The 19,757-nt window shown below is 52.5% G+C and overlaps 1 protein-coding gene across 1 annotated transcript; it reads left to right on the forward strand.

Annotated features, from left to right (window-relative positions):
- Positions 1–4,620: 4,620 nt before the first annotated feature.
- Positions 4,621–6,229, forward strand: EI90DRAFT_3124085 (uncharacterized protein; the record flags this gene model as incomplete). Its single annotated transcript, XM_039063679.1, has 6 exons — positions 4,621–4,908; positions 5,219–5,230; positions 5,287–5,472; positions 5,535–5,822; positions 5,891–5,939; positions 5,994–6,229. 6 exons carry the CDS (start codon positions 4,621–4,623, stop codon positions 6,227–6,229), a joined length of 1,059 nt encoding a protein of 352 aa, XP_038915778.1.
- Positions 6,230–19,757: the final 13,528 nt, after the last annotated feature.

The raw sequence follows: 19,757 nt of genomic DNA on the forward strand, positions 1-19,757 counted from the left end.
TAAAAGGAAGAACTACACTACTTACCTGAAGTGGAAAACATGAGAAGAAGGTTACTTCTTCAGTTCCCACTTCAGGTACATTTATGTACATGCGGCTTGGGTCACATGACGAGTGCCACATCATCTATGGAGAGAGCCGCAGCCATCTGGGTATCCCCATGGGGGATCCCGAGGGCATCCGCTGCAGGTGCGCGTGCTGGGCATAGCAGGAAGTCGTCCGGGGTGTCCGAGCTGGATGGGTCAACAGTACAATGATACAAGGGAAGGTGGTCCATGTAAATAGAAAGAATAAACAGAAAGGGAGAATGAAATAAAGGAGAAAGAGAAAAGGAGGAAAGGGAGGAAGGGGAAGAGGGAGGAAGGAGGGAGGAGGAAGGATGGGTAGCAGGGAGTGGGTGAGCAGGTGAGGTGGGCCCAGGTGGGCCCGGGTGGGCCTGGGTGGAACTGGGTCAGGCGGGTGTGCCCTGACATCACCCCCACTTCGCCTCAAAGCAGCCAGATGGTTCTCTCATTCTCTCCCTGGGGCTTGGGGGTGCGTCCTGTGGAATTCCTCGATCCGGTTGGGGGCATGGGTTAAGTGGCCCCGTTGGAGCCATTGGTTTTCTGAGCTTGGCCAACCAACGAACTTTACCAGGTACCAGAGTTTCCGGCATAGCCACTTAGAGTCCAATACCTTCTCGACCTCGACCTCTTCTTCTCCGTCTACAAGTTCTGGACCTGGGTGGGGGTCAGTGGGTCATTCTGGGATATCATCTGGGCGGTGTGGTCTGATGTTCGTTACGGATACAACCAGGTGGATTCCCTTCTGGCGTGCGGTAAGTTGGAGTTTGATGGCAGCAGGGGAGATGACTTTGACGAGCTTGAAGGGGCCAAGCCATTTGTGGTCCAACTTTTTGGTTGGGCGGTCAGTCGTGTAGTTTTGCGCGCTGAGCCAGACTCGGTCACCTTCTTGGTACTTTGGGGCTGTTTCGTGGCCTCGGTCATAGTAATGGGCCATCTCGTCCACTGCATGTTCCAGTGCGGCCTTCGCCTCCTCTTGCATTTTCATCATCCTTGATGAGAACACGTCAGCAGCTTCCACCTTGGACGTGCGTGTGGGCTCTGTCCCCATCCTGGGGTGTTGGCCGGTGTCGAGTTCGAAAGGAGTTCGGTGGGTGGAGTGGATGCGGTTGTTGTAGGAGAATTCCGCCAGCGGAAGCCAGTCGGCCCAGTCGTCTTGTCGATGGTTGATGAACACCCGGAGATAAGCTTTGATCTTTTGGTTGACCTGCTCAGTCTGTCCGTCCGTCTGGGGGTGGTAGGGCGTTGAAGGGGTCAGTTTGACGCCTAGAAGGTCTGCGAGCTCTTTCGAGAAGCGGGAGACGAAGGCGCTCCCTCTGTCGCTGAGGATCTCCTCTGGGAGCCCGTGGTGCCTCCAGACGTGCTCTAGAAAGAGCCGTGTGATACCCTCCGAGTCTACGGTCGTCACGGTGGGGACCGTGTGGATACGCTTGGACAGGCGGTCTACTACCACCAGGATGGCATTATAGCCTTTGGACTCTGGGAGCTCTCCCACCATATCTACTGAGATCACTTGCCAGCGGCGGGTGGGGACCTTGTTTGGGGTGAGCTTCCCAACTTTTCGTGAGGGGAAAGATTTGATGCGGTTGCAGGTGTCGCACCCGCGTACGTACCGCCCGACATACTCTGCCATCCGGGGCCACCAGTAGTCGCGGGAGACAAGTTCCAGGGTTTTCCATTGCCCCGAGTGTCCTGTCGCCTGCACATCATGGTGTAGCCGCACAAGATCATGGTGGAGTTGGGGGTCTTTAGGGACGTACACCCTCCCCCGATACAGAACTAGTTCACCCTGCCTCTCCCATTTGTCCGACCTTAGCGTCCCTTCTCCCAGCTCTCGCATTGCCTTTACCACTTTCTCATCGTGGTCTTTTGCTTTGCGTATCCGCTCTAGAATTCCTACCTCCTCTCCCTCTACCGAGATTCCCTCTGTTGCACGAGCCTCAAACCAGGCTGGTTGGAGGAGGGTTAGCCCTTCGTTGTCGTCCTTCCCTTTCGGGTGGTCAGCATGACAGGAGAGTGTGTCCGGTTTTCCCATGAGCTTCCTGGGATGGTGGACAAGGGTAAAGTGGAAGCGAGAGAGGAAGAGGGACCACCTAGCCTGGCGTCGATTCAGCCTCTGGGCCATCCGGAAGTACCCCAGGTTACGGTGGTCAGTATAGACCTCGACTTTCTCCTCAGCGCCTTCTAGGAAGTGTCGCCACTCTTCGAGAGCTCAGACGATCGCGAGCATCTCCTTGTCGTACACCTCGTAGTTACGCTCCACGTCCGTGAAACTCTTGGACATGAACGCCACCGGGTGGAACTCCCCATCGGGTTGGAGCTGGGAGAGGACTGCACTGGTTGCGAAATTGGAGGCATCACACTCGAGCCTGAAGCGGCCCGAGTCAGTGGGGAAGGAGAGGACTGGGGCAGTGGTGACAGCTTCCTTAAGGGCACGGAAGGCATTGTCTTTGTCCGTGCCCCAGTTCCAAGCCTGGGTCTTCCGGGTCAGCTTGTGGAGCGGGCATGCCTTTTCAGAGAAGTCCTTGATGAACCGGCAGTAGAAATTTACGAACCCTAGGAAGGACTGCACCTCCTTCACCTTGGTTGGGGTGGGCCAGTCAAGGACTCCATGGATCTTTACGGGGTCCATCGCAACGCTACCCTCTGAGATGACGAGGCCGAGGTACTCGATCCGGGTCCGCTTGAATTTGCACTTCTCCGGCTTCAGGAACAGCCTCCTCTTCCATAGCGTTTCCAGGACCTCCCGGACGACCTTCCGGTGCTCCTCTAGGGTAGCCGTGAAGATGAGGATATCGTCCATGTAGCAAATGATGACCTCCCGGTCGATGAAGTCCCTGAGGATATCGTTCATCATCGTTTGGAAGGTCGTGGGGGAGTTACACAGCCCGAAGAACATTACCATGGGCTCGAACAACCCTCGGTTGGTTGCGAATGCTGCCTTCCACTCATCCCCATCCTTGATCCGGACGTTGTTGAACCCCCAGCGTAGTCCAGGGCGGAGAAGTACTTAGCGCTCCGGAGGTGGGCGAGGATGTCTGAGATCAGCGGGAGTGGGTATGAGTTCTTTACAGTAATCTCGTTCAGCTTCCGGTAGTCCTGTACTAGGTGTAGTGACCCATCTTTCTTTTTGACAAAGAAGACTGGTGCCCCCATTGGGGACTTGGACGGTCGTATGCGCCCGTTCTGCAAGTTCTCGTGCAGGAACTCGTCCAGCTCTTTCTGTTCCGGCTGTGAGAGGGGGAAGGTCTTTCCCCTTGGCAGCTTGGCGTCTGGTACCAGGTCTATAGCGTGGTCCCAGGGCTTCCAGGGGGGAAGCTGGTCGAAAGCTTCCTTTGAGAATACGTCCCGGAAGTCCTGGTAGTGCTCTGGTACTAGCATCTCAAACGATGTGGGTTCTGCGCCTGTGCTGATGGACCGATTGTGTGTACACGTGTGGGAATATTACCGGTTATATTCATACATGCCGATTACCTGCACCCTGTGATATTCTTGCATATTCTATGATCATGTGATCCTATCAGTGTATTGTTTGGTTTCCTAAATACCATGCTCTTCATGTATATAGCTGAGACTTGCTGGGGATGTTCCTTTCCCCCAGCCTTAATCACAACTAGGTTCATTAGCACAAGCACTACTGCTATGTCTGCCTCACCAAGCTCTACTGCCTTCTGATCCCATGGCTTCCAGGCACCATCTAGTTCTACACCAGTGCAACCACCTACTGTGTCTGATCTGCCCATCAACACTGATGTGCATGGTGAAGCTGATGACAGTGAAGTTGCTGGAGACACCAACAACAATGGCACTGATAGTGATGACCCTACCTGTTAGACACTGGTTCGGGGTTGGCACCGAGGGTCGCCATTGCGGGCTGCTATAGGCTGCAATGGCCGTGATGCCGTGAACAAGGCCCGGGGGTAGGGCATTTGGCCTCAGCAACTCTAAAGGGAGTGCTGTGCCCCTAGCTGTCTCTTGGCCCTCATTTCGGACTCACTGGGGTTGCCTTGTTGGGGTCAGAACTTAGGGGTCGTGGTCATATCGATATTAGAGCTAAAGTACAATAAAGTATCATGCAGGATATATATAGGAGGAAGGAATGAATGGAAGCGGACCCGGGCCGGAGGCTGAAGGGTCCGGAAGCAAACAAGAATAAGGAGTGGGGTTGGCCGCATAGCGGCTGGCAATGACCGAGGGTCAAAACAAACAATAACAGATAAATAAAGGAAAGAGCGTAGGGCCGTGATAGTGGCGATGGTATCGTAGCGGTGCTGGACTCGGAGTTGGGCCAGAGTCGGGTGCGGGGATGATAGTGGCCCTGTAGGGGCCAAGTGGGCAGGGTAGAGGAGTTGCGCTGGGCACGGTGCCGGAGGCGGACTTGGGGTGGGAAGGTTGGTGTGGCTGAGGGGGAGTCGGCCAGGTGCAGGGGAGCCTAGGGGCAAGCAGGGGAGTGAGCAGGGAGTCCTCAGGGAGGATAGGGCTGAGGTTGGGGCTCGTGCTCATGCTCGCATAGTGGTAACGGGCTCAGGTGGCATCGGGATGGGTGGCTAACGGGCCGGAATGCACAGCCGTGACACTACCCCTGGTGATGCCTCTACTGTCAAAAGCATTGAGATTTCGATCACAAAATATGCAGCCCTTTATGCCATTTTCCATTCTCCTTTTTTATCGAAAGCTTCCCTTCTGGTGGAACTCAGCAGTGATTTCCACTCATGGGCACCAACAGAAATGTTTTCATCTGTTGAAAATTTCAATCAATTCTGTGTCCACAAAATTCTCACAATGAAATATCCTATCTTAACAAATGAGCTCTGCACTCATTCTGGAGCTATGCCTTGGTCAGCAAAGGTATGTACTCATGTGCTAGTGATTCTCCTTGTGGCTTTCACTAATTAGGCATGTCTGGTACAACTAGTTTGTTTCAGCTGTTGGGGCACGAATGCAGCAAATGATGAGCTGCTTGCGGCAATCAAGTTTTCAACTGTTTGGCATGGACCTAAGCATACCAGTGCTGAAGTTGGGTCATGGCCCAACTGTGGAACAACTTCAAGAATATTTGGGAGTAATCCCTGATTCTACCAACCCCTTTGACCACTTGCCTTTGTTCTTGTTCCCAGACAATGACTGATCTCATCATCAACATGTGTTTCGCTCACAGGTCCTTGCAGCTGTAAGTATTTCACTTGTGGGTTATACATATTATTCTACTCACAGTGCTACAACAAGGGGATAATTGTCATTATTTTTGGTCCTTCTGCACTCAATGGCCCTGTTTCTTCCATCCCCTTTCCAGGATCCCCTGAGCTTGAGAATTGGGAGCCTGCAAAATTATATGCATCACAAAGGGCACTAGGGAGCATGTATGAGGTAACTGAAATAACCCCTGGCACTTTGGCCATTGTTTCAATGCTGGTATGCCATAAGTAGAATTCTGCTTGAGAATCTTGTGCTGACCAATTATATCTAGACAACAGGTTTATTTCATTTTGTCTGGTGACACTGAGATGGTTTCTGGTTCTGGCAAGCCCAGTGCCACCAACTATGTTGACATCCTTCTCAACTTCTACCATTTTATCCTTACCCTACTTCACCAAGAGAAAACGACCACAGTCCAACCAATGCATAAGACCATGGATTGGTACAAGCATTTGTTGTTTGGTCCTCCTGCAGGAGCAGGAGATGCACATGCATCAGGACGAGCTGGAAGTCTTTCTTTGGGCTTGAGTGCTCTTCTTGAAGAAATGGAGCTTAGTGGCAGTAATGTGAGTCTTCCATCAGATTGATGCAGGCTAGAGTTCCACACTGTGTGAGTACTAAAAATTTACCATAGGAAGCAGATCCAGTGTCACTCAATGTTAATGTTTCCTCTGAAATGCCTTGTGTGTTCAGCCAATTTTCCCTTATATATTTTGGTACTGACAATTTTGCAGAAGGTCCAGAACCAGATGTACAGACTGAAGTGGTGGCTACCCCAGTCAGCCTGGATGAGGGGAGGGAGACAAGGTATGGGTGCAGAGGCCGGGCCCACACAGGTGACACTTCTGGGAATGACAGTTCTCAAGAAGTTAGTCGTGGAAGGAGAGGCCAGAGAGGTGGAGCCTGGGGTAGCAGCAGTCGCAGAGGTCATGGAAGTCATGGAGGCAACAGCACTACACATGGTGATGAATAGGTACTGTCAATGTACAACTCCTCAAATTCTTTGTCTGCATGTAATGTTAGTCTCTATGTGTAACATCTTGTCAGGGACAGCTCTGAAAGCAGCAAAGTCCTGGTGCTGGGGACTTGGTGGGACGAGAAATGGCTGTGCATAGTGGTGGTCCTGTTGTGGGGTGAGTGTCCCTGACCACTTAGTCTGAAGTGTGAAAGTGAGAAGAAGCCTATTTCCTCTTCCTATATATATCCTGTATGAAACATTATAGTACTTTAGCTCTGATATCGATTTGACCATGACCCCCAAGTCCTGACCCCAGCAAGGCAACCCCAGTGAGTCTGAAATGAGGGCCAAGAGACAGCTAGGGGGCACAGCACTCCTTTAGAGTCGCTGAGGCCAAATGCCCTACCCTCAGGCCTTGTTCATGGCATCATGGCCATCACGGCTTATAGCAGCCTGCAATGGCGACCTTTGGTGCCAACCCCGGACCAGTGTCTAACACTAAGGTACAATGGTTTCTAAACTACAGGTATATATAGAGGACTTTACACAAAGTCCAAAAGGTACTGAAAGGTTCTGAAAGGTGCCAAGGGATAACCTGAACAGGGAACCCAGGTGTCAGGTCAAGGAGGGCAGAGAAGAAGGCCAAGGAATGAATGGGAACAAGAAATGGGTAACCAAGGTTAGCCAACTGAATTGAAAGAAGACATCAGTCATGAGAGAAACAGAAGATGACTAATCAAGAAGTGAAGGGTAGAGTCGCTGGGGATGCAGATACATAGCTCTGAAACTGGAGTTACACATCCAAGGAATATTGGGTGACTCCAATAAATGAAATGGATAGAAGGTTCTGGCTCAGGTCCGAGCATCTGGGGTGGAGATGGCTAAGGGTGCCAGTGTCAAGGACTAGTTGTCAGGGCCCAGCCTCGGACTCAGAGGCTCCCTGACCTCAGCCCCCATCTAACCTGTCCTCACACTATGTGGGGCATGAGATGTATAGTAAAAGGGAAGAGAATATATACACTTGCCTATGCGGGGCATGAGATGAGAAGAAGGGTAAAGGTCTCATCTCCCCGCATGGTTGCTATATAAAGGAATGGGTCACATGCCCACAACTATACAGCTCTTAGAGTTGTGTAGTGTGACCCGGAGGGAACATCCAGGTGGCAGTGCCAAGCGTGGGAACGTTCTGGGCGAGTTGCTCGCCCAGAACTGTGGCTGTGACCCGTGGGAACATTCTGGGCGAGCTGCTTGCTCAGAAAGTTCCCATGCTATCCCATGCGCGCATGTACACAACACACAAAGGCAACAACAAGGCAACAGTCAAAGAATAAAAGGGGGGTAAAGTAGGTGGGGAGTCCGGGGCACCCTAAGGCAGGGTGCTGAACCCTGACACTAGTCCAGAGCAGGGGCAGTGGAAGTGGAAGTGGAGTGGAACAGTGGAGGGAACTGGGACAGGGTATAGTAATGTTGAAGGGAGTGGTGTGTCAGGGGATGAACCCTGGGTCCCCATGACCCCTCTCTATGGCCCACAGCCTAACCTGTAAACACAGCCCATCTCAGGTCATAACTATCTGTGGGTAGGAAAGTGTCAGGGGATGCCTGGTTATCCGGCCCCCCTTTACTCTAAGCAATATCAATGATGTAATCATTAGCCGAGATTGTGTGAGATAATTATGTAGTTAGAACGCAGATATAACTCATTGCGCTATATTCACTATCACATCACCCCTTACCTGATATTCCCTCATTTCCCATGTCTTCTATCTTCCTATTTGATGTCATGCTTCTATCGGTTATCATCTTCCCAATGTAACTGTGCTCTCGTGAGTTAGCAGAACTCATGTACATAAGGCTACTATGCCAGCTGGGCTAGCCCCCCAGCTTTGATATCGACTAGTTTCCTGGGGATACTCTTACATTGCGAATAGACATGCGGACTCTGACAGAAAGTGAGAAGAAGGTTAACTTCTCACTTTCCCACAGTGGCCCCAATATGGCAAAAACTTCTGGGGATACCCGGAAGTCACATGAGGGCAGGATCTGGGGCCAGATCATGCGGCGCACAGAGCATGCAGTGTGTCATATCCATACATACTGTTAGAAACGGGTGGATACAGACAACTCCGGAGTGGAATTGGAGACTTAGCGTGGAGGGACCTTGGCCTCAGCGACTCAAGCGGAGCACTGTGCCATTGCTGTTTGTCCATTTGGTCCTTAATGCGAGCAGGAAGTCTCTAGGGGGCATTTCAGGTCGATTTCAGACTGAGCCCAAAACGAGTATGTACAAGCGCCGATATATATATTGGAGGGGGAAAAGCACAAGGAAACAAAGGGGATCCGAATCGGAACGAAGACATCTGAACGGGAACAAAGGGTAGACAGAAGCGGAGCAGTACCGAAGGTCACAAGGCAGAACCTGTGATACGTCCGAAAGGAGGTAGGGAGGGCGAGGCCCAGAGGGGCAGGAGGATGAGGAGAAGTGGGGATGATGACTAACTGGCTAGAATGGGAAGAAGCAGCAGTCCAAATAGGGATGAGGGGAAAACGTGAAAGATACATTACAAGTGGCAAAAGTGCCAAAGGCGATCTGCGAAGCTTGGAGGTTGCAGAGCTTATGGAGGTTATGGAGGTGGGGTTGAAAGTCCGAGGAATATTGGCAATGGTGTTTACGTAGTATGAGGTCACCAATGCAATGGACTAAGACCGAGGTGGAGTCAAAGTCCAAGGTAGGGACTATGATGGAGGCTCAGAGCAAAGGTACGAGCGGTGCCTGAGTATGAAGTACAGGACAGCGGTGGAAGGTCGTAACTTGGCAGGAGGTTGGTGGAAGAGTACCAGAGGGAGGAGAGAGGAGAAGGTAAGAGGGAAGGAGTGGCGGAAAGGAGAGTTGTCTGGTCCAAAGGTGAGTATCGCAGTGGATGGGCAGTGTTGTGAAGGAGGAGCAGAGTAGGAGGAGGAGTAGTAGGAGGGTGGTGAGAGGGGTGGTGTTCGGTCTGAGGTGAGTATCGGAGCAGACAGAGATAGGGGAGGAGAGGGAAGGAGGAGTAGAGGTGGCATGGGGGGTAGAAGGAGGCGTGTTGCCAGGACTGAAGGTGAGTATCAGAACGGGCAGCGGTAGGGTATGACTCTGGAGGTGAAGAGGGTGGAGGTCTGGAAGTCGGGTCGGGGTCAGGTATGCATGGATATGACACATACCCGATCCCAATCCAACTTCCGGACCCTCTCCACCACCTCCAGAGTCCTAGCTTACCCCTGTCTGCTCTGATACCTGCCTTTGGACATGATGCCACTCCTCTCCTCACCTTCCGTCCCTCTCCTACCTTATCCCCATCCACTCTGATATCCACCTTCAGACCTGACATCACTCCACTTACTCCTCTCCTCCACCCCTCTTCTGCCAACCTCTGCCAAAGTTACGACCTTCCACCACAGTCCCATACCCTGTACTTGGACACCACTCATACCTTTGCTCTGAGATCTTGTCATGGTTCCGACCTCAGACTTTGACTCCACCTCAGCTTAAGTCCATTGTATTGGTGACCTCACTTCATGTAAACTCCATTGCCAATATTTCTCGGACTTCCAACTCGGACTCCATAACCTCTGTAAGCTCCACTACCTCTGAGTTTTACAGAATGCCCTCAGCACTCTCACCACTTGTACTGTATCCTTTGCACTTTCCCCTCATCCCTATTTGGACTACTGCTTCCTTCCATTTTAGCCAGTTAGTCACTTCACCTCATCCTCCTGCCCCTCTGGGCTTCGCCCTCCCTACCTCCTTTTGGATGTACCACAGAGTCTAACCCATGACCTTTAGTACCACTCTGCTTCCATCATCCCCTTGTCTCCATTCGGATGCCTTTGTTCCAATTCTGACCCCCTTTGTCATATCCATACAATCCTGACCTCCCTCCAGGCTCCGGAACTCCGAACCTGACTTCCGGAGTCCTACTTCCCTTCCATCACCTTCTCCTTGCCAGCTTACAAGAGGTTATCCCACCTCCGGCTCTGACACCACCTTCGGTCTGACTCCAGAACATTCCGGGTCCGACCCCAACCTTGACACCTTCCAGATGAGTACACAACACCTATGCACCCGACTCCGGACCTCCACTCCGGAATCCCGTTTGCATCTCTGTCTCCAGAACCTCCAGTCTTAGCTCCGACCTCAGACTTTGACTCCACCTCCGCTTATACCCATTGTATTGGTTAGCTCATTCCATTTAATTACCTTTGCCAATATTCCGGAGTTTAACTTCCGAGTTTGGACTTTCCGGACTTATGTTAGAACCGGGTGGATTTGGACGACTCCGGAATGGAATCGGAGACTTAGCATGGAAGGACCTTGGCCTCAGCGACTCAAGCAGAGCACTGTGCCATTGCTGGTTGTCCTAGGGGTCCCTAATTTTGGATCTAGCAGAGGGAAAGTCTCTTGGGGGGAATTCAGGTCGATTTCGGACTGAGGTTACAAGTTACTGTTGGAATATCAACAATCGGTTCCGACGACGGAGTGGCGAGGACAGTGTTGATTGTTGGTGGCGGAAGTGAAGTTTTGGGGCATGTCTTTTGCACCCCATTTTTCTTCTTTATGCGACGGGCTCGCCACTGGTGTAGTTCGCATATAGGAAGGGAGTTTTTTGGACTCCCTCTCCCTCAGATCTCTAACACAAGTCTGAGGTGAGATAGATTTTATTATTCTTTACAAAAATTGTCTAACTGTTGGCGCAGACACTTACACGCCATAGGTACATACAATTTACAGATCTCTAACATGAGTCTGAGACACTTACGCACCATAGCCTTATATTTAAAAGTTACTATGTACATTGTATATAAGGAGGGGTCTGGAATCAAAAGGAGCGAGGGTACTCCAAAAGGAGACAAAGGGAGCTGGAAAGAGGAACAACACCAAGGGTCAAGGGTTTGACTCAATGGTGTTTCCCAAAGGAGGACTGAAGGGCCAAGGCCCAAGGAGGAATGTTATGGGGATGGGGGAAATTCCCCATTCCTCGATCTGTTTTTATAGTGGGATGACGAGGGTCATGTCTAGTCTGTACCATAACGGGATATGTAATCGATGAGTGATCCCAGTCTTGCCTGGGAGCGGACGATCGAATTCCCATCGATCGCGATTGGTGATGTAGTGAGCTATTAAGGGATTGATGATAGGTAGTCGGAGATACCAGGACAGACGGGTCAGCCATGGGTACTTGGCGCTCCTCAATGGAGCGTACCGTGTGCGAGGTTGCGACTTGTGAGATGGGTGAGAACTTCGTATAGTTGCCATCGGGTACTTGGCATTTGCAGTGTGAACGTACCAGTAGCGGGTTGATATCATAGGCGTGCAATGAGGACTGACTATTAGGGCCTTCGGTGACTTGGCGTTCCCAAAGGGAACGTACCGTTGGCAGGGAAACATGATGACTGGCAAAGGAAGAAACAGACGGTGGATGGGCAGCTACTTGGCGTTGTTGTGGGGACAACTCCGTGTACCGCAAAAAGTCGGATTCTGCGGAATTTGGTCACCAACACGCAGTACATATCCGCTGACACTCCCGATACTCATTCTATCACTATCCAGCACTCCTTACACTCATTCCATATTTTTCCATATTTTCCCCATCATTCCCGACAACCCCAAGCAAAATTCCCACGCCCAACCATGCCGCCAATTTCACCCCCTCTCCAGACCTCCATACCCACACTCACAACCCAGCCGTCTTTCCACCCGATAGTGATGCTCTACCACCCTTCTTCACCCCCGGAGCATTTCCCAGAATGGCAATCCCATACCCGGATGGTTCAGCACGGAGTATACTCTCATGTGGTCTTGACAGCACCTGTCAATGGCCACATCTCAAGAAGTACTGCACCAAATGGGATGAATAGGGGCTCGTTGGAAAGCTGGAGACGAGGAGGTTGCTGACGGGAGGATATGCGGGCGCTGTGGCGAACTGTTGCGGAGTTAATTTTCACAATTCCCATTTCGGACCCGTTGTCACATTTTCCCCATTCATTCATATTTCTTTTATTGTTTCTTTGTTCCCAATTGGATATTCATCATTTACGGTTGCCTAACGGCCCGTTTACATTCCCCCAGTCCATTCATTTCATTTCAAACATATAAAAACTAGATAACAGCTTGTACATAACAAGTTAGTACTGAATAGACCCGTGAAGGGACAAGCAGAAGTTGCATCCAAGTGGCAAAGACGCCATCCACGACCCTAACGCCCCCATTGAGCTAGTTGCTCACGTCTAAGACCCCTCACATCATAATACTCAGCCTTGACGTCCAAGAGAGACGTAGGTGAGTGTTTGTTTGAGGTTTTTGCAGACTCAGTAGCGCCCACGGACCAAGACCCGGCCTCACGAACCACACCTGCACACACTACCACCCTCCCCCTTCTCTCTGTCTCGAGTCTAGGCGATAGACCCGTTACAGCGTTCGCGTAGTGAACGTGCTGGCATCACGGGTAAGTGGGCCTCAGAGTGTTCACGATCTCCATGATCATGATGGGACATCGTGTGTCGAGTACTGGGGGGAGAGCGTAGTGATGAGGACCCATGGGGTACAGATTCCAAAGGACGAAATTCATGTCGAGAGTCTTCGACTCGCGACCTCGAGTTCTCATGGCAAGGGCCGTTAGAGGACTCGATATAACCAGACATATAAGACATATTGAGAGTTGTACAATGACACGGGTTCAGTTGAGTCACATGGAGGGTTGTTACAGAAGACGGTACACGAGACAGTTGTAGAGCAGTTGTTAGTTAGCGGGAACAGCCTTCGGCGGTTTCCGTACAAGACACGTGACTATCTACAAATGGTAAGGTCGCGGGAAATCCCACAAAACACAAGTAACCTCGGCCACCACCAAAACCCCAATTGGGGAAAGCTTTGCACGAAGGGGGGGGAAGGGGTAGAACGGGTAAGGAGGATAGGGTATCGGGATAGAGGACGAAAGGGAGAAAGAAGGGAGGAACGATAGAGAGGAGAAGTCTTTGACCATGTGACAGATATGGTCGTTGGAGACTCCATATCCGTAACAAGGAAGGAAGGAGGTTGGGAGTGGGAAATGACTAGCTGACTGAATAGAAAGGAAGCAGCAGCCCAAATAGGAATGAGGGAGTATAGCGGAATTGAATGGAGCAATGCAATAGTTGCAAGGTCCGACATAAGTCCGGAAAGTCCGAACTCGGAAGTTAAACTCCGGAATATTGGCAAAGGTAATTAAATGGAATGAGCTAACCAATACAATGGGTATAAGCAGAGGTGGGGTCAAAGTCCGAGGTCGGAGCTAAGACCGGAGGTTCTGGAGATGGAGACACGAATGGGATTCCAGAGCGGAGGTCCGGAGTCAGGAGCATAGGTTTTGTGTACTTGTGTCACGACCGACAAATCCCGGGGCTCCGTCAGTGGCGAATCAATGCTGATAGGCGAATCCGCCGACCCGAAACCCATCCTAACCAGCCCCCAACCCCATGTCTGGCCCCCCTGCCCTACTGCGTGAGACTTGGCCAATAATCAAAACCTAGACCCTGCCGGTATTCCGACCTTACCTCCAGTTCCTGAGCCCTTGGCGCTCCCGGCATTCAGTCATGCCTGCCTTGTCTCCACCTGAACCACACTCATCGCTTCTCGCTATGTGGTCACAGCCATGCCCCGCTTCTGTGCATTCCGCACCCTCTGCCCACTCCACACCGTCTGCCCACTCCACACCGTCTGCCCATCTCTGCACCTTCTGGCCACTTCTGGTTGCCCTTGACACCTCTGGTCAGGTCAACACTCCCACTCCCCTCTGTACCTCTGTTGGCCTTCATGCTGCCTTTGTGTGACAGTGCTGGCAGATCAACCTCTGTTCGCGGACTTGTGTCGGCACCGCACCGACCCCGCTTATTTGCGGACTTGTATCGGCGCCGCGCGCTGACCTCTGCTTTTCCTCTGGTCATTTGTCACTTGGCAGCTTATCATTCATTCCTTGCCGAGTGCCATCTATTGTTTGCTTCCCTGCCAATATCGGCATTTGATCCCCTCTTTATTGGCACTAGGTTATTGATCTCATTCAGTTATTCATCAATAACCCTTGCCACTTATTGTTTATTGATCTGTTCCTTGTTTCCAGTTCCTGGGCTCTTGTCCTTATTTAGTTTGACAATCCCCACTTATCTCCGCACCGGACCGCACCAGACTGGCCGGCCTTTCTATATTCCCTCTTGCCTATTTATATACCTTGTAAATACTTTCGGGGACCTCAGTCTGAAATCAACTAGAGTACCCCCCCTGTCTGTTCTGGGTCTCTCCTTCTGCAAAGGGGGCTCCCCCCCTCTGAGTCCGTGCTCGCGGAGTCCGCACTCCTCCTATAGGTCCGCTCCGCCCGCAAGTCTTGTTTGAAGTCCGCTGTGAGTGTCAATCCGTAAATACGGGATCTCCCCCAAACGTCAAGCTCAGGGCACAGCGCTCCACCTGAGTCGCTGAGGCTGCGATCCCACTCTGCTAACCTTGAACAGCGCTTCCGGACGCGCCGCATATTTCCGCCCGCATATCCGCGCGCATGCCCCAACAGACCTCTGCATCACCTCCGACCTCAACTCAGACAGAACCCAATCCGTCTTCAGTCCATCTTCTGACAGCAATCCGAGATCTCTGACAACTTGTCTGGAAGGTGTCGAGGTTGGGGTCAGACCTGGAATGTTCCGGAGTCGGACCGAAGGTGGTGTCCGAGCCAGAGGTGGGATAACCTCTTGGGAGTCAGCAAGGAGAAGTGTCAGGGCATGCCCGCCTGACCCGGCCCCACCTAACCCGGTGCCCCACCATCCGCTCCTCCCGACCTCCCCCCTCTTCCCCTTTTCCCCTTTTCTATTCTCTTTCCCCTCTATTCCTTTCTTATCACACGGACGACTTCCTTTGTATCAATGTACCACTGACCCAGCTGCAGCATAACGTGCCCGAACCCGGACACACCGGACGACCCCCCGCATACCAGATGCTCCTAGGACCTCTTATGGAGGTACCTGGACAGAGGTGGCTGTGTGCTTGGGTGACGTGGTGCTTCCCACATGGCCTTCAACCACATGTATATAAACACAGCCTGAGTGGGAACTGAGAAGCAACCTTCTTCTCACATTTCCCACTTTAGGCAAGTAGCTTACACTTCCCTTGATAATAACAATAACACATTTCCCACTTTAGTCTCAGTGGCCAGGGACCCTTGTCTGCTTTGGGCCCATTGTTATGCACGCCCACATCATACCTACCAGACCCTCAGCCTCGGGTGATACACCCGGGCGCTCTCGACCCCGGGTCGGTCCCTGACAGCAGAAGAAGGTTTCAACCCCATCTCCCCCCACCTCCCCTGCCATGGTGACACAAGAACAGTATGACGACCTGCTGGCCCGGTTCCAGGAACTACAGGCCACTGTGGTAGCCCAAGCCCAGGTCCTGCCCATGCATGCAGCCAGACCACCCAAAGTTGCTCCCCCCCCACCCCCTTCTCGGGAGTCAGAGAGGACCTCAACCGCTTTAAGGCCGAATGCGGGATCTACCTCTACGTCCGCATGGCTGAATTCCCCAGCACCCTCTCCCAAGTCCTCTTCATGCTTTCCTACATGAAGGGAGGGACTGCAGGAGCATGGGCAACGCAACGCACCATGGCGCTACTGAGGACAGGCTCCCCTACACCCACCATGGACAAGTTCAATGCAGAGCTTGACGCCATGTTCCAAGACCCAAACCGGGCAGCTACAGCCCGGCAGAGGCTGGCTACCGTCCGACAGGGAAGTGACCCCATGGACAGACTCATCCAGGAGTTTGAGATACTAGGGCCCACTTCGCAGCTAGGCGACGTAGGGCTAGTCGACCGCTTCGAGCAGGCAATCAACTCCCGGCTCCGCGAGAGCATCTACCAGCTCCGCCCTATGCCCATCACCGGGGCCGAATGGAAGCGTGAAGCCACGCTCCTTGACAGCCAGTGCCAGTGGCAGCGCTTCCAGAGGATGCAGCCATGCACGCCCCCACCCAGGCCCCCTCCACCTGCCCCACCTGCGACCCCTGTAACCTGTCCCAGACGAGAGACGAACCCGCACCCCGAGACCTGCCAGACCCGATGCCTGCACCCGGAAGACCTTCAAACGCTGATGAAGGGGCTGAAGGGCCAAGCGATGAAAGGACCGGAGGCAGGAGGGAAAAGACTAGACCCGGACCAAAGAGGACGCCCGGAGACCCAGCCTGTGGGGAGCGCACGCCAGCCACCCACAAGGGATAGCTCACACAGATGCCACAATGTCCACGAGCCATCACCAGCACCGAAGCTCCATCGAGTCATTGCAAAGAAAAGGAGAAAAGGAGCACCCTGGGCCCGCAAGGATGAGGAAACCACAGAGACGGCCCCAGAGGTAGCAGTGTCCCCACCTGCTATCTACGTCCTCTCCAAACGATCCCCAAGATCCCTCAACCCTGCCGTGAGGCTGACCTCCCTAACCTCCCTTGCCTCTGTGTCTGTATCAGCGCTCCTAGACTCAGGAGCCACCGGAAACTTCGTGAGCCCTGAGTTCGTCCGGAGACACAAGCTCGAGACCACCCCGCTCCCCACACCCATCCCCATCCGTAACGTTGATGGAACCCCAAATGAGAACGGGGCCATAACCGAAGAATTAGAGGCCCTCTTGACATTCGGACGCCATACAGAGCGGGCCCGCTTCGCAGCTGCGAACCTCGGGCGACAGCCCCTCATCATAGGACACTCATGGCTGCTGCACCACAACCCAGAGGTGGACTGGGTACGGCAAAAGGTCATCATGTCCCGCTGCCCATCCTCCTGCCAGCCACCACGAGCACAAGGTGACCAAGACCCCACGCTAGAGCCTGGAGACGGGATCTATGCCACGATCATTCCTCCAGAGTGGGGACATGAGCTGAGAGCGACTACCACACCCTCCCAGCGGATGGCCCAAGAAGCCCAAGACCCGGAGGCAGAACCCGTATCGTTCGAGGCACTGGTGCCAGAGCAATACCAGGATTTCCGGGATGTGTTCTCGAAAGAGGCCTTCAATCAACTACCCCCCCGGAAACCCTGGGACCATGCCATTGATCTAGTGCCGGACACCAAGCTCCCCAGAGGGAAGACCTTCCCACTCTCGCGACCAGAGCAGAAGGAGCTGGACGAGTTTCTGCGAGAGAACCTGCAGAACGGACGCATCTGACCGTCCAAGTCCCCAACGGGGGCCCTAGTCTTCTTTGTGACGGGTCACTATGGCTGGTTCAGGACTACCAGAAACTGAACGAGATCATGGTAAAGAACTCATACCCGCTCCCGCTCATCTCTGATGTCCTGGCCTGCCTCCGCAATGCCAAGTACTTTTCAGCGCTAGACTTGTGCTGGGGGTTCAACAACGTTTGAATCAAGGATGGTGACAAGTGGAAGGCCGCATTTGCAACCAACCAAGGGCTGTTTGAGCCCTTGGTAATGTTCTTTGGGCTATGCAACTCACCCACGACCTTCCAAACCATGATGAACGACATCCTCCGGGACTTCATCGACCGAGAGGTTGTCATCTGTTACATGGATGACATCCTCATTTTCACCACTACCCTAGAGGAGCACCGGAGGGTCGTCCGAGAAGTCCTGGAAACGTTGCGAAAGAGGAGGCTCTTCCTGAAGCCAGAGAAGTGCAAGTTCGAGTGGACGCAGATCGAGTATCTGGGACTTGTCATCTCTGAGGGAAGTGTCGCGATGGACCCTGTGAAGATTAGAGGAGTCCTTGAATGGCCCACCCCAACCAAGGTAAAGGAAGTGCAGTCCTTCCTAGGGTTTGTGAATTTCTATTGCCGGTTCATCAGAGAGTTCTCTGAGAAGGCCTGCCTGCTTCATGCATTGACCCAGAAGACCAAAGTCTGGAACTGTGGCCCGGATGAGGACCACACCTTCCACGCCCTTAAGGAGGCCGTCACCACTGCCCCCATCCTCTCCTTCCCCACTGATTCCGGCCACTTCAGGCTCAAGTGCGACGCCTCCAACTTCGCAACCGGTGCAGTCCTCTCTCAGCTTCAGTCGGATGGGGAGTTCCACCCGGTAGCGTTCATGTCCAAAAGCTTTACGGACGTGGAGCGCAACTACGAGGTATATGACAAGGAGATGCTTGCGATCGTCCGAGCCCTTGAAGAGTGGCGGCACTTCCTGGAGGGCACCAAGGAGAGGGTTGAGGTCCGCACGGCCCAGAGGCTGAACCGGCGCCAAGCACGGTGGTCCCTCTTCCTCTCCCACTTCTATTTCACCCTCGTCCACCGCCCAGGGAAGCTCATGGGGAAGCCAGATGCACTCTCACGATGCACTGACCACCCGAAGGGGAAGGATGACAACGAGGGGCTGACACCAGTGTTGCACGGACATTGTCCCAAATGGTCACATGGTCCGAAATCCGAATGTCTGATTCAGTAGACGATGTTTTTCCCATGGTCTCATGGTCTGATCAGCATCCGTTGGCTGAAGCGTGTCAAGCACCCATTTTCCATGTAATGAATTTTTATAAGACTCCGATGTCCAAATGCTGCATTTGTCTATCTTTGCGGAATCAAGAACAACTTCCCATGCACATACCATGACGGTCTTTTGCTTCCAGCCCTAGTTCACCATGTCGGGAGCATGCAATAAAAACCTAGGGTACAATCCTAAGTGTTTCATCTCTCTTTCTCACCCTGCTTGACACCTGGGATGGGCCGCAAAAGCCCCTTGTGTCAGTGGTTTCTCGACCTCGAGGAGAAGATTGGAAACAATAAAAGCCACACTATTCACAAATGCAATTTTTGCATAAATGCCCAAACAGCAAGACTGGAGGAGGAGAACTTCCGTGAGTTTACAGCTGGTTCAGCACCTCGTCACTCACTTAGTCAACTTCATATGAGAGGTAAACTCCCCATCCGTCCATGCACTTTGCGTGAATGCTAACATCAGACTCTAACAGCAATCCCTCTTTGCTCTGAGATACAGGGCTCTGTTGAACGGCTTGCACGTCATATTGAAACCTGTGAGCATGCAACCACAGATGCGTGTGCAATGGGGAAAACTTGGCTTGATCAACATCTCCCTGGCCGACAACTTCGCCTCAACTTGCCTTTACTCCAAATTTCACCTGCCGCTAGTCCCTTGATATCTCCTCATTCACCTACATCCCATTCCCCCGGGCATTCACCATCTCCAACACATCTTACACCCCCTTTACAAATTGGCCGGCACGGTAGCTATTCATCTTTGTCTGAGGGAATTTCTGATATCCCCCTGCTCCCCAAGAAGCAACAGGAGGATCTAGAAAGACAGTTTCTCCAGGTTATAATCTCTGCTGGGATATCATTCCAACTGCCTGACGACCCCGAAATGGTGAAGTTTGTGCACATGCTCAACCCTGCATTCAAGCTACTGCAACGAAACAAAGTTTCAGGACCTCTTCTCTCAGCGGAGTTCGAGTCTATTCAAAATTGCCTCACTGACATGATGTGCAGTGCCTATGCCACTGGCCAATGTGATGGCTGGCATGACACATCTCGGAA

The sequence above is a fragment of the Cantharellus anzutake genome, assembly GCF_015039405.1.
Source record: "Cantharellus anzutake strain C23 chromosome Unknown EI90scaffold_25, whole genome shotgun sequence".
Classification (NCBI taxonomy): domain Eukaryota; kingdom Fungi; phylum Basidiomycota; class Agaricomycetes; order Cantharellales; family Hydnaceae; genus Cantharellus; species Cantharellus anzutake.